Raw genomic sequence first — 14295 nt, forward strand, 5'->3', positions numbered from 1 at the left:
CAACTTGTAGGTCTGTGTGTCTTCTCTCTCAGCTTCTGCATTTGTAAAAATCTAGTTCATCAGATGTTCTTCTTTCAGGTGTATTTTTTTGTATAAAGGAGCCTCCTTCATTTTATAAGTCAGCATTACTGCTGGGAGAGGCAAGTGAAGCCTCACTGAAGTTGGAGGATTTAACCTACTTAAGTCACCAAAATAAGTTTGGTCCTAGTTTCCAGCAGTGACTTGAGAAGCCCAGAAGTGGACTACTCCAAAGCTGGAGTGTGTATCTGAACGCAGGCATTTGTCTCATCTTTCCAGCTTGTGCCTCTCAGAAAGGTCACATCAGGACTCTCCTGGCCGGGGTCTCGGCTCAGATCTGCTGCCAGCTCACAGCACCTCGTGGCTTGCAGGGGGTTAGCTATTCATTTACTGATATTGATTTATCTTTCTTTTCCTCCTTTTCTTCTGAAGCCCTGTCGGTTCTCCCCGCTCTACTCGACTGTTTCGGATGGCTCAGAGGACAGCTACGTGCCCATGCGCCCCAGCACCTCTCCCTCTGCGCCCAGCTCTGACTGTTCACCCGACGGCTACATCCCCATGAGCCCCGGCTCAGCCACGTTTACCTTCCCTGTCGTCAGCACTGAAAAACTCACCAGCCCGTTACCTGAGCTTCCCTCAGACCTGGAACCCCCTCCGGTGAACCGAGACCTCAAGCCTCGTAGGAAATGTAAGCCCAGACCTAAAATGCAAGTGGCAGCTAGGGGGTCCTGATAGCAGGGACATGGGTGACCTCCTTTGATAGTGTCCTTGGCACATTTTAAAGTGCTTCCCACTCTAGAAGAGGGATTGAATTGCTGTATGAGTGGCTTATAGTCCTATAACGTAGGATGTGCCTGAAGGGTCGTCTGTGAGCACAGGAAGAGTGTCCATGCCTACTTTTGCAGTCGGAGACCTTGTGGCTGCATTAGCGTGATGCATGGCTTCAGATCCACTCTGCAAACCACCAAATGGACGTAGCCTTGGAGAGATGGCAGGCTAAATCCTGCGACTCTGAAGTGCACGTCCTGCTGTCTCACCAGCTCCCTGACCTTCCACAGACAGGACATCCAAACACTCAAATACTCAAAACTTGATGTGTGGGCTGCTGGTTAAACCTCTGCTGGGTAGGCACAGCTGCCTTGGTTTAATTAGGAATTTCCTGCAGATGCTTTTGCTGATGGTAATTTTCCACTCCTGCTTTTCATGGCATCTCCAAACTCTGGGTTGAACTTCCAGACGATATGCTGGGGACAAAATTCAGCTTTGCAGTGGAGAAATTGCCTAAGCCTAGCCTACATTAAAGCTCTTTGGGCTGCATAGCCACAGGGCTGCTCAGAAATTGGTCCAGGAAATGCTCCTGTGAAGTGGGGACAGAAATTTAGAGCACTGCCAGGAAGCAAAGCAAGCTAAGATCCTTAGAGGGTTTTGAGAATGGGGTGGAAAATGTACATGGACTGGTGAGAAGAATGATCTTGACCGCCACATGCAGGACCTTTTTGTTTAGAAGGGAGCTCAAAACCTGTTTTGACCTGCAGGCTGAAGTGGCCTCTCCTCCTGAAGGCAGCATATGCAGAGCAGATTTGAGGCAAGCACACAGATCTTGTGGGGCATTTGCTCGCCTTATGCCCATTGTTACTCTGTTGTCATATTGTTAATATAGCAATATATTGTATGTATAATATATTGTTATGTTATTGTTCTGTTATTTTAGGGTAAATGAGAGAGTTTGTTTTCCAGCGCTGACTGAAGTGATCACTTGTTACTGATTTCTGTCCTGGATATATCAGTCATTTTCTGTGAAATACTCGGTTAGGTTCTTGCTGTTAATATAAAACTGCATTTTTCGAAGCGGTCTGTACTTTCCATTAGCTCCACTATTGGAAATGTAGTTTCTTTCGTATCTACTTGCAGCACGACCACCTCCTCTGGACTTGAGGAACCTCTCCACGATCCGGGAGCACGCTGCCGTGACCAGGATGTGGACTGTGCCTTAGTAAGTCAACAAGAAACCTGCTGTTCCAATCTTTTAAGCATTAACATTGTGGAATGGAGTTAAAAATAACTTATCACATCCCACAAGAAACAGTTTCCTGGAAAAGTCCACAAACAAGAACTCCCCAGGGCCCCTTTCAGCGTCCCCCAGGCTTTTGCTCTCTCTAAAAAGCAAGGCTCCCTTTCATGACAGGCAGCTCCAGTGAGTTCAGTGTCATGCGGTGATGCTAGGTCTGTTTTGAAGGCTCCTTTTGAAAAGGCCGGAGCTGGTCGCACTCTGGTGTGGCTGCTGCAATGGCTAAGAACTTTGCATGTCTGAATTATTTTTTTTTCCAAAAAGATAGAGCCATTTTTGTTCCTGAAAATTAATATAGCAAAGGAGAACCAGATGAGATAAAGACCTGCCTGACTTGTAGCCTGGGTGCAGACTTCTGCGCTGCCACACAGCGATTCAGACTTGATTTGTTGGTGTGACCTTTTGTCATTGGAAATTAGTTGTGGGGTAAAACAAATGGTTTTGGTCCCAAAGCCCAGGTAGTATGAACAGATGATACTGTTGGGCTCCAAGGGCAGTGAAAGACTTGGCTTCATGGAACTCATGAGCAGGGGAGGACTGCAGCCTGCCGGCTGGGGGGATGTTGGCGCTATGGGGAAAGGCTGACAGGGGAGCCAGCTGTGCTGAAGCGTGCATGCAAAAGCCAGGAATTCCCACCAACCTCCTCCGCATTCTCCAGGCACTCTGGAAACTGTGGGTTTCCACTAGCATGAGTGCCAGACAGGACATTTCCACTCCTCAGGTAATCACTGGGAGGACAAAAGGGACATGAGATGGGCAATTTCTCCGTTGCAGACCCCTCTCAGCCATACAGTCCAAAGCCAGTTAAGCCCTTCAGCGCTGCCTGCTACGTGCCGTGCGTTAGGGAAACCCCAGTAGCCTGCCTCCCAAGCATCCCTGCCAGAGCACTGTGGTTAATTAGTGCTGACACAGTGCAGAGTCCCGAAGGATAATAAGCTCAGAGGGGGTTTGCATGTTTTACATTAACAAAACTAAAAAAGCATGCCCGGAACTAATAAAGCAAAAGGAATTATACTGTTCATGCTGCACAAAGTGACCATCTAATTTCCTAACAGCTAATCCCATTGTGCTGGCCTGCAATAGTTTACTCACGACATACCTCTGACAGTTAAGTTAGTGGTAGAGATTTCCTTGTAAAAGGCCTGAGTTGCAGCCACCTCCATAACACGGATAGCATGTGTTTACCCTGCGTTCAAAGCCAGACAAGTTCCTCTGCCTGCACCTCCACTAGCTGATTAATTCACACCAATCCCCAAAATGTGGATACCCGCACAACTCACCGCCCCATCGGCGCATATTACCTGAATGGTATCTGTCTCCGTGCCCCTTGCTGGAGAATTGCTTCGATGGTTTAGGCTTTCTGTCATGCCAGAGATGGCAAACTTTTGTAAATACTAGAAAAAAAAAATTAACAAAACCACTCATAGCAATATAGTGCACTTTTTCTAGAACCAAGGAGTGGTTTTGAACATCCTCTCCATAAAGGCTGCAGCATTAGTGTGAGTTTATTCACCATATGGACTGTGTCAGGTTTTGGCTTCATTTCAGAGCATCTGTAAGATGCTTCCTTAACTTCTCCTGTGTTTTTCTTCATAGCAATCGAATGAGCTTTATCTCACCAGAAAGAGACGGTATTAATTCAGCAAGAATATTTGCCAATTCAGTTTCCGGAGAAGAGGAAGAAAGTTACATTCATATGGTAATCTTCATTTTCACACAGCCATCCTTTGCTTTATTCTGCTCTGTCACATTGATGGAGAATGCAGAAGTTTGTTTTCTAAGAAAAATGTTGAGGAGGTTTGTCCTTTGCCTTCTGTTTTTTAAAAAAATGATGAAACGGTTTTAAACCGAAGACACTGGGACCAATTTACAGAGAGATAAGGGAAGCCCTTCTTCTGCTCTGCAGAACTCAGCTGTTCGCCCACGAATGTTGCTGAGCAGTTCCAAGAGATCACAGGGATCAGCCATATTTACATGAGAACTCATTAAGGCAAAGGAAAATTAAATCTTTTCACCTTTTAAAAGTGTGCCCTGCAAAATCTCCTAGGAAATGACAGAAAGCCGTTAGTGCACTTCCTAAAGAAACACACCAAATATTGTGCAGAAACAGAACTCCCATTAAAGTCTCTTATTGCTTCTGCTTTGGCTGGTGGCACTAACCCCACTTCCCATCCCATGAAAGAAGAACATCTGGCTTTGTGGCTTCCTTTTCATTCACTCTTTAGTCATATCTTGCAAAGACCAGAATCTCAGTTTTCTTTGAATTTTAGGTGGAAATGAACTCAAATCCCTTCATCTGAGCCAGTATCTACATATTTGTCTCCATAGCCAAAGCCCAAAGTCAGTGGCTATAGAAATATATTGCAAAACTGACCACAATCTCCATGAACCTCAAATACATAGTCTCAAATTTTAACCCACACCTCTACCACATCAAAATCTGCTCAGGAGGGCGATTCCAGTTGTAACTACTCCCCATTTGATTTTCTAGTCAAGTAAAAGCTTCTGTACATTTGTGGTCATCTGTGATTTTCCCGAGATTAATTTTCAGTTGCTAGATTTGAACAGAATTTTCACAATTTCTCAAACGCATAGAACGATGATGGTTAAGAGGGCTTCCCTGCAAATCTGAGCCTTCCAGGGGCTTGGGCTGAGAAGCTGGGCACAAGTCCTTCCTGACAGCTTTGAATGAAAATCAGCCTGGTTTGCTTGTTTTGCCATAATTACCAGGAAAAAAAGGCTCTTGTGGTTTCTTTATGCTACCCTGCAATTAACCAGTGTTATCCTGTGGTTACGCACCAGGTGCACAGAAAATTACATGGGTGCTGTCCTTCCTCACCCGCTTTCTGCCAGATGAGTCTCCCACCCCACAGCTGTAGTCATGCTTCCTTCTGGGATCATGTTTTAAGAGCATTAAAAGTTTCTCTCCTTTCCCAACAGGAACACAGGCAGGCGACATCTCCATACAGTGGTGCTTTTCCTTGGACAAGGAAATCTAACCTTGATTACTTAGCATTGGATTTTAACTCTGCTTCCCCGTCCCCTGTACAGAAGGTATGAATCACCTGAAAAACGCCACAGCCTCCTATCTTTTTGTCTGCTGGGAGGAAAACAAGACCAAGAGCCAGACTCTGCAAGGTGCCCTAAGTATCATGATGAAGACAGTCATGTTTCCAGCTGACTGCATTTTTGGCAGGCTCAAGATTAATATAATAAAAGCACTATTAGGGTGATGACAAGGTGTCCTTAGCACAACACATAGGGATGCCACTAACACAAGCTCGGGAGAGGGCACGAGACTGCGGTGGGATGTGCAGCCATGAGGGCTTGTGGGCGAGCTTGTTGGGGCTTGCAGGATCTCTGCATGCTCTTTCATTTTCATCAAGTCTCCCCAAAACTTTTCCTGCTAGTTTCCCCCCAAATCTCTTCGCAGTAACAAGTTTACAGCCCAAGGTAAATTCACAGGGCAAAACTATACCACTTCTTGTAACATGGCAAAATCTGCATCTTTACTCGTGCATAAACAAAAGCATTTCAATTTCCTTAGTCATGCTGAGAAAATGCATTCCTTATTCCAAAGAGCTTATAGCCTGCCCAGGCAGTGGGTAGGTACCATTGCAGAGCCACAAACTGGTGTTGGTTTGGGCCATTTTATGTCCTGTGTATCATTTTTCCCTACGAGCTAATACTCCTGGGTGCAAGACTCAAGACTCCCAAGCTTTCTTAAATTTAAACCCTCCCTTCAGTTAAAATGCAGTTAGGTTATCCCTGCAGCAGGATCACTGAGATGAGAACAGAATGATTATCTGCATGGAAATAGCCAGAACAGCACGTTTCCCTCACTCGCTGTGCTGGGCTGAGTGACAGAGTGACAGATGGATAATTATAGCTAAAGCAGGCTGTAAAGCAATGCTTTTGTCAGCTGATGTCACTGTGAGCTTCAAGGTGAAGTGAAGCAATCAAGGAACGAGGGAAAAGGAAAACAGAAAATGAAGCCAAGATTCACTAGCATCCCTTTTCAAGCCTAAAACTAATACGTTGTTTTTTCCCTCTCTCTCCCACAGAAACCTTTCCTCTCTGAGGAGCAGAGAGTGGACTATGTCCAGGTAGATGAACAGAAGACTCAAGCTTTACAGAACACTAAGCAGGAATGGACAGATGAGAGGCAATCGAAAGTCTAGAGGAAGAAGATTTGGGATCTGGAGGATTCTTTTTTTGCACTGGAACCACAATGTTAATGAAGCAGCTATCACAGTAGAGTTCAAAGGCAGAGAGAGTTGTAAGATGCTTACAGTCTCTAGAGGAATAGCATTTTTAATGGAAACCTTTGATTTCATCTGAAAATAGTATGTTGAATGAGTGAGTGGTTCACTGATGATTAAAGTAATGCATTACCCTTTTTACTGCCCTTACCAGTAAGCTAAATGGTACCGTTTTCTGGCATGATTCTGCGACGAGTCATACACTTAATGTTAACAAATCCACTACATGTTGCATTAATCTAGTTAGTCCTGCCTACTCCCTCTGTTGCATAATTCCTAGTTGCTAAAGCTATTTTTTGATATTTCTACAACTACTGTGGATGCTCAGAGTGCTTTTATGGCAGCGGGCATCCGGCAGGTATTGGTGACTAATCAACTAAGGGCTAAAATACTGAAACAATATAAAGAACTTCTTGAATATATACTGCTTAGGCAAAGAGAATTTTGGAACATATTTTTTCTCCTGTGTTTAAAAGGTCTGACTCTGAGCTGATGTTGTCAGAAACTCAAAACAGGACTACATTCTGATGGGACTGGAACGCGTGGTCTTTGACCCTCTGGATGACGGTCATCGTATTAAGCTTTTTCTCTCCATTGTGGCTCATACTTGTCGCCTTTCTATCTGATTCCTACTGATGTTTTCTCCCCTATCTTGAGGAGTGTCTTCGGCACAGCACGGCACAGCTGCTCCTCTAGCAGGAGGCTGTAGGCACACAGCTCTTGGCTGGCCAAAAAATAGAAAGGGAAGCTGTGAGCCTGTTTCTGCAAGTCTTGGGAGAACTGGCAAAGGATCAAGAATGCGTTCATCTGAACTGCAGAAGAAATGCCATTGGAATTGCTGGTAGCAGTCGCCAAACTGATTGTTTCACTACACCCACCCGAAATAAAAAAAAAGAGAATTAGGAAGTGCAGCGTGCTCCGAGAGAGGCTAGCAGGCCTGCCAAAATAAAACAATGCGCTTACGCGGCGTGAGGACCTCTGGGTTCAGGAAGCTTATCTACCTTGGGACTTGTTACAGGCACTATCTCAGGATCACATATGTGTATAGTTTATAACATATTTAACTTTAGAAGCTTGGCTGCAATCTTTACTTTAAGGTGGCACACAGCCACTTGAGTCATGGAAGTATGCAGTACCGCTGAGTGACCCACACTGGATTTGATCTTGCAGGCTTTGCTCATGCAGTTAAGCCTGACTAGCCATAAGAGGTCTGATCCTACTGGCAAGGACAGACAGCCAGGACCCTTACAAATGATTTCTTCTCTGACAGTGCCAAGTCACTGGCCTCCCTTCACGTGCCTGTTGCTACCACGTTGCATTACTGTAATCTGACATCCCAAAAATGCTGATTTACCAAACAGAGGTCATAGAAATGTCATTGCAGAAACCGCTGGCATTTCAAGGCTCCTCCTTTCTGTCCTCCATGCACCCATCCTGCTTCAGCCATTTGGGCACTCTGGGAGGCTGAGAGACGCGGCCGAGTCGCATGTCCTGCTGGGAGAGGCAGCGTAGCTAACAGAAACACCATTTTTCTCCTACCTCAAGAGAGCTGAAGTGCTTGCAAGTCTCGCTGCTTCTTTAGAGCAAGTACAAAGCTGGGGATCCATGGTGACCAGGCTCTTATTAGCTTACCCTGTGAGAACAACGAGGTTCACCAGCGCCTTTATTGACACTGGGGCAAACTGGGCACCCAGGCCTGTGGGCATAAAGTGTCCTGGATTAGAGCTGCTTGGGAAACTGAGATTTATACTGCAGATAGCTGACCTACCGTTTCCTCCTACTCTGCTTCCCACCCCCCCGCTAAGCTCTAAAATGAAAGTTAACATTCATAAGGGTCTTGAAAATAATTCAGGTGTTTCTGTAAAAATCTTGTCTGTCTGGTGTAAAATTTAGTTTGTTAAAACCCAGTTGTTTTGTCCTAAAACTGATTTAGGAGAGCTCTGAGCAACTGTGCCCTGGGTGTGGTGTTGCTACAGGGGAAGTGGGTTTGGGGAGAGGCAGTGGAGGTCTGCGCCTCCACAGAGGTGTTAGAGAGAGAGAGGCAAGGAAGGGCCGCAATTATAGACACATTTGCCTTTCTGCTCAAAAGAATTGCCTTTCTTTCAAGGTGTACACATATATAACACATGCCACTGAAAGCTTTTGGTGTATGCTGCAGTGCTGAAAGAGTTAAAGGACCAGCTAAGACACATATTACAGTAGGGGACAGAAAACATCCACGAAGGGCAGGCAACGTTATGCCATGCCACTGCAGCTCCCAAATTGCAGTGATGGCATGGCAGCCTCCAACGGGGATTGCAATAGCATACCAGTCAGCTCCTGTTTGACTGGAGGGTTTCTTCTCATGCGGTCAGAAAACCTTCCGAAGTGGAAAAAACACCAAGTTATTGGAGAGCGCTGACTCGCTTGTTATTCTCGTTTATTGTAAAAATATTTGAACTCTGACAAACCTGGCTAATGGATCATTCAGAAGTTTAGAAAAGAAAGAGATCTTTTGGTATTTTTTCCCCTAAAAGGGCATAAACATACAGCTTGGCGGGGACTGTCCTTAGATCAGAACAGCCCCCTTTCAGCTTCCATGTGTCCCCTGCTTGCCCCCATTGCTCTCTTATCTCTATCAAATGCTGCTCACTGGTTTCTAATTTTCACCTTTTAACTAAAAGCTAAGTTTCGAGGTTTATTCAGATTTTTCATTTAAGGCCTGTTTTTACCCTGCTGCTCCAGGGTCCATAGCAAGCATTCTTGTGTAAGCACAACAAACAAAACAGGAGCAATTAAAAAAATACAAAAAAGACTTTTAAAAGCAGAGCTGTTCTCCTGCAAGGCTTTTAATGTTTTGGTTTAGTCAAATTCCAGAATAGTCCAAAGAGGCTAAAGAGGAGGAGGATGGCAAAGGCCAGATCTGCTATGGCCACCCTGTCACTAAGGATTTTGGTGGGAACGGAGCCATAGCAGCCCCTGACTGTGGTACGCGACTGACGTACCTACGGGCTGCCACGCTGCCAACCTGGCAGCCCAGGGCCGGCACCCGTAGAGCCTACTGGCGGGAGAGGAGGGATTTACAAAGCAAAAAGGAGTCACTGTTTAATTAAGTCTGTTCTTCAATACTAATCCCTTGGCCAAAAGGAAAGAAAACCTGTGAAAGCACCTGAAAACTGAGTCAGCTTTTGATGGCGTCGTGTCTGAAAATGCAGCCCAGGCAAGAGCCCTTGGTTAGCACTGGCTCCGGGGTCAGCCAGGCACACTCCTGGTAGTGTCTTCTTTCTGCTGTGGGTCTGTTATGTTGTTATTTGTATGTATTTATTTAAAAAGTATCATGAGAGCTGATGCAGAGAGAGGCTCTGCACCTAAATGAGCGTGTGGTGGCCAGTGGTCCCTTAGGAAAGGCTTGTCTGCTGGGGGAACTGGCATTGCCCGGCTCAGCACTTGTAGTGCCTTCTCCAGCGCCGCTGGGGTTTCTCGGTTAAAATGGAGAGGAGCACTAAACAAACAGAATAATTTTTCCTTAATTGGAGGTGTCGCTCTGTGGAGTTGCCAGATGAAGCTCAGTTGCAGGACGATGTGGAAAACTAGCAAGCGAAATGGTTCTGTTCCTGTGGTTAGTTAGGGCGACCAGCGGGACTCCCCCCGCTGTTGGCACGGCTGGTGAGTGAGCCGGCGTGCCGGCACCCAGCCACGGCGCGGAGGAGATCGGAGATGAGATGGATCTCTTACTGAAATTGTCTGTGGCCACTGAATACAAAAATAGCCTGCGTCAAACACCTGCTTGAAATACACCCTAAAGAACCATAAAGAAATCAGTCTGATCTGAACGTCTTTCCTGGAGCGAGCAGGATTTCAGTACTTACCGGGAGTTACACGAATTCCCAAGGTCTTTACTCAGTTTGGGTTTAATGTGGCCTTGTTCTGCAGTCTTTTAGTGATCACACATTTGAGCAAGGCATAGCAGGATCCAAGACTTGTTTGCTTTTAGGACTAAACCGTATTCTCCATTTATAATTCCGTTATTACAGGAGGCAGCATTAAATTCCTTACTGGCAGATAGGAACACTTTACCTGAGAAATGTCAACAGCCGTTTGACTCAAGCCAGGTGTTTTGAACCAGCTCACTTTTGCCAACGGTAGCACCCGCTCTCTTCCCTGTCACTAATTACATCATAGATGTAGATTTCGGAGTTACATTCACTTGAAATTATTCAGTGGTTTAGTAATTCAAAGACCATCGGATGCTGTGATGAGAATGAAGCACAGGGTGATGCCTTTCCTTTGTTCCCCTGTTCTGCAAAACTTGCTCAGGTTTTAAAAAAAAAAATAAAAAAGCCACCAAAATTGCAGACTTTTGCCATGTCAAAGCCAGAATATTTTTTGTTCAAATAAAAATTAACTTTTGTCTTGTGCAAATGAAGCATTATACATTTTTTGTATTTGTAAATCTGTGAGGAAGCATTAAACAGTCATCTCTGTTACAAAGGAGTAAGTTGTTGATAGAGGGAAGGGGCTCGCCTTCCTGAGGTTTCATTGTAATGTTTGTTGTATATATGTGCACATCAGACTGTGTATCTTTTTTTCTAACAAATTAATATAAAATGTAGCTGTGATCTTTAATTATTTTGCTAAGCAAAGGTTCTTACGGGGAAAACTTCCACGTTTTTCATTTAATGCTTTTTCCATTTTTTAAGTCTCTTATTAGGCTGTGACTTGTTCATATAAATTATTTGGATGTGAAATCAAACAAATTTCATACACCCGTGTGTCAGGAAGATTATTTGCAGGTGACTTGGAAAGCAAAGAGCGATGAACTTGTGTCCTGAGCTGGCCTCTGCATCCTCCTGGGGCCTGGGTAAGTTGCAGACCCCAGCCCCAGCTCCTGCCCCCGCCGTAGCCCAGGGGCAGGAAGGGGCCACGATCACTGACCGAAGATGTAGACCATAAGCACAGATTTGTTCAGCATATGCTCTGGGCTTGGATACAAAGAATAGCTGTTATTTAACCTGATCCTTTAATTGCTCTGTGCTGAGGAACGTAGTGGCTGTTAATGTAATTTCCACGTGCAGCGAGCTGGGGGCGTGGGATCCTTTCAACACACACACCTCGGGGTTTTGAAGATGAAACGAGGCAGTCCATGGGAGCAGAGCCGAGCAGGCCTAGCTGCTAACAAGCAAGATAGTTTGGGAAATAGTTTATTTATTGCTTCAGGCAAGTGTCACTTCTGGATCTGTGTGCTTTGTAATCCTGGCTGGATACCCAGCGTGGTGAATCGAGGCACTTAAGGAGCCATCGATGGAAACTTGGCTGCGTGACTCAAGAAGCACAGCCACGTGTAATTTAGATAAGCCTACGCCTGGGGGCTTGATACAAGGGAACTGCGTGACATTTCGCCTTCAGTCTTATAGGGAGGGCAGGTCGGACAAATAAAAGGTCAGATAAAGTCTGACTGCCGGTTCACAGGCTGCTTCCATGTCCTCTCTCCGGCAGAGATGAGAACAGCCGTTTCAGCAGGGAGTACTTCCCAGAAAAGTGACCTCCCTCTCCTGCACCCGCTCCCAGACCCTCGGAGGGAAGCAAGCCCTGCCGACGCCCCCGACGCCCCTGCCGCATGGCCCGGCATGTCCCCTCCGTGGTGCACCTCCCAGAGCAGCAGAGGTGGCTGTCACGGAGGGTCCTGGCACCCAGAGCATCCGCGCAGGCAGGGACAGCCCGGCCCGTGGGAGCCGACGCCCTCTGAGCTTGCGGTCAAGGAATTGGGCTGTGTGAGTAAACAGTGCTGGAACAAAGCAGTATGAGGCTGCACAAAATTCAGGAAGCTCTCAGACTTCTCACGCCTCTGTACAAAGTATTTTGGTGATTAGATAATAATAAGGGGAAAAAACTGATAGCGAAAAGTATGACCGTGTAAGCCCTTGGTAGAGCTTAGCCCCTCTAATCACATCCGCAGTTTCAAACCACGTAAAACACTTCCCTGAAGCAAAAAGCCGCAGAGCAGCCAGCCAGTTACCAAACCCAGGTCATCTTCGCAAACCCCTCCAGAAAGGCAGTAATCCCCTACCGCCCCAGTGCGCTTTGCCTCTCTCGCTCTTCTGGTTAAGAGTGCAATTGCTTTGGTCTTTTTTAGCCTGAGATGCCCAATAGAGCCCTACCTTAAAAATGGGCATTCCTGTGTAATTGTGTCCATGCTGGGGGCTGTATCAATGGAATGATACAGGTCTTGGGCCACGGTGGTGATACCTCATTTCTCTCCAGTAGATCTCCAAGAGCTTTGCCAAAGGGACCTGTACTTTATTTCTGATTTTTCATCCGCACTCTGAGGGACAGTGACTCCCCCAAGGCCGGTGGGAGCAGCGGAGACGACACCTGGGTCTGCAGAGCCTTAGTCCTACCCCTTTGCCAACAACTAACGCAGGCTGCACGCTGTGTTTTGACAGGTCTTGAGAGCTGCATTTCCCCATCAAACAGCATCTAAAGCTCCTCTTCCAGTTGTTTAATGCAGAGAGTGCAGAGAGACTTTGCTCTACCAGTTATACATATTTATAGGAGCAAACTGGGTGTCAGCAGCACCACATCCAGTGCTTAAACACAAAGGATGTGCCTGGCGGAGGCTCAGCCCCTTCCCACCCGGGGAGCTGATCCCAGGCCCTGTTGTAATGCAGGAGAGAGCAGGGAGCGACCCAACCTTTCATTCATCGTCCTGTTTTGTTCTACTTTGATATTTGATTTTCCTTTCACATCCGCTTTTAGCATAAGCTCATTGTTATACAGCCCCAGTATGCCCTGCTCTGACAGCTCGGGGATCTCAGCGTTGGCAAATTCATCACCGTGTAAGACCCTGAAAAGCCCTTGCTCTGCTGGTGGGCTCTCACCGATGCTTTAAAGCTTAACACAGTTTGGGGGTGTTTTCCTTGCATGTGTTTGTGGTGGTTGTTGTTGCAGTTTGGTTTGCTTCTTCATTCAAAAACGTTCAGTGCTTTGTCTGGGAGGTCAGCTACTTGGAAGTGCCTCTGTCTGTGCCGCTATTTAAAGACACTTGGTTTTGCTGCTGCTGCTGTTATTTCTTAGCATCCTTCCCCACATGAGCAGCACAGATCAATGGGGAAGACCTCTGTATTTTTCCCCACAAGGAAAAAAATCACAGGTCCCTCACATGAAAGCCGCAGTTCTGTCTCCCACCCCAGGAGGATGCCGCTTTGCAAGCGCCTCGCTTTGGAAAGGCACAGAGCGTTTTGTAGAGTTACGTGATGATGAAAAAGGCAAAACATCAAATGAGGGCAGCGCTGGCAGGTGTCTGCCAGTGCTGGAGGAGATGCCAGAAGGCAAACATAGCTTTTGCCTTCAGGTTTCCAGATCAAAGTTCAGAACGGGCTTTCAGTGCGACCTTTTGTACAGCCTGAGAGAGACAATTCCTCTACAGAGAGAGATGGAGGATTGAGTAATAAAAGAATTCATAAAATCTCTGAGGTCTTGGTAACTCTTTGGTCTCTCTGGTATTACTGTAGCTTTTGGGAAGCAGCCAGGCTTGCCAGGCAAAGGGAGCCAAGGTTTCAAACAGAAGGCCTAGTGGGGTTTGGGTGCCTCCACCGCTAGGGCACCCAGCTGAAGTCCCCTTCAGCAGCCGGGATTTCAGACGCGTTGAGCTGTTCCCCCTCAAAACCAAAGCGGCCTTAGGACGTGCCCAACCAGGGGCTACGTTATCCCGCCGCGGCTGCGCCCTGGTGCGGGCAGCCCCGGGGGGGCTGCAGGGATGGATCAGCCCTCTCCGCCCTCTGCTGCTGCTCCTGCCGAGCGGCCCGACACCCCACCAAACCCCGCAGGGTTGCGCCCAGGCCCCTTGGGGCCCCAGACTGGCAGAGGCTGAGATTTGTCCTTGGCCACAGGAGCAGGCAGCCCTCTGGCATTTGCATCTTAAGAAATGGTCTTTCAGACCATGAACTATCTATCTAGAAGCACTGAGAA

The 14295-nt window shown here is 46.7% G+C and overlaps 1 protein-coding gene across 2 annotated transcripts in view; it reads left to right on the plus strand.

Moving 5' to 3' along the window:
• GAB3 (GRB2 associated binding protein 3) overlaps positions 1-13764 on the plus strand; it is a 72179-nt gene extending 58415 nt beyond the window's left edge. For both annotated transcript variants that reach the window (XM_009511470.2, XM_064463316.1), the window contains exons 6-10: positions 451-706; positions 1930-2011; positions 3683-3785; positions 5027-5140; positions 6151-13764. In XM_009511470.2, the coding sequence (XP_009509765.2) occupies positions 451-706; positions 1930-2011; positions 3683-3785; positions 5027-5140; positions 6151-6267 (672 nt within the window). In that variant the 3' untranslated portion in view covers positions 6268-13764. The remainder of the gene's footprint in view (positions 1-450; positions 707-1929; positions 2012-3682; positions 3786-5026; positions 5141-6150) is intronic.
• The last annotated feature ends 531 nt before the right edge of the window (positions 13765-14295 follow it).

The sequence above is a fragment of the Phalacrocorax carbo genome, chromosome 11 (assembly GCF_963921805.1).
Source record: "Phalacrocorax carbo chromosome 11, bPhaCar2.1, whole genome shotgun sequence".
Classification (NCBI taxonomy): domain Eukaryota; kingdom Metazoa; phylum Chordata; class Aves; order Suliformes; family Phalacrocoracidae; genus Phalacrocorax; species Phalacrocorax carbo.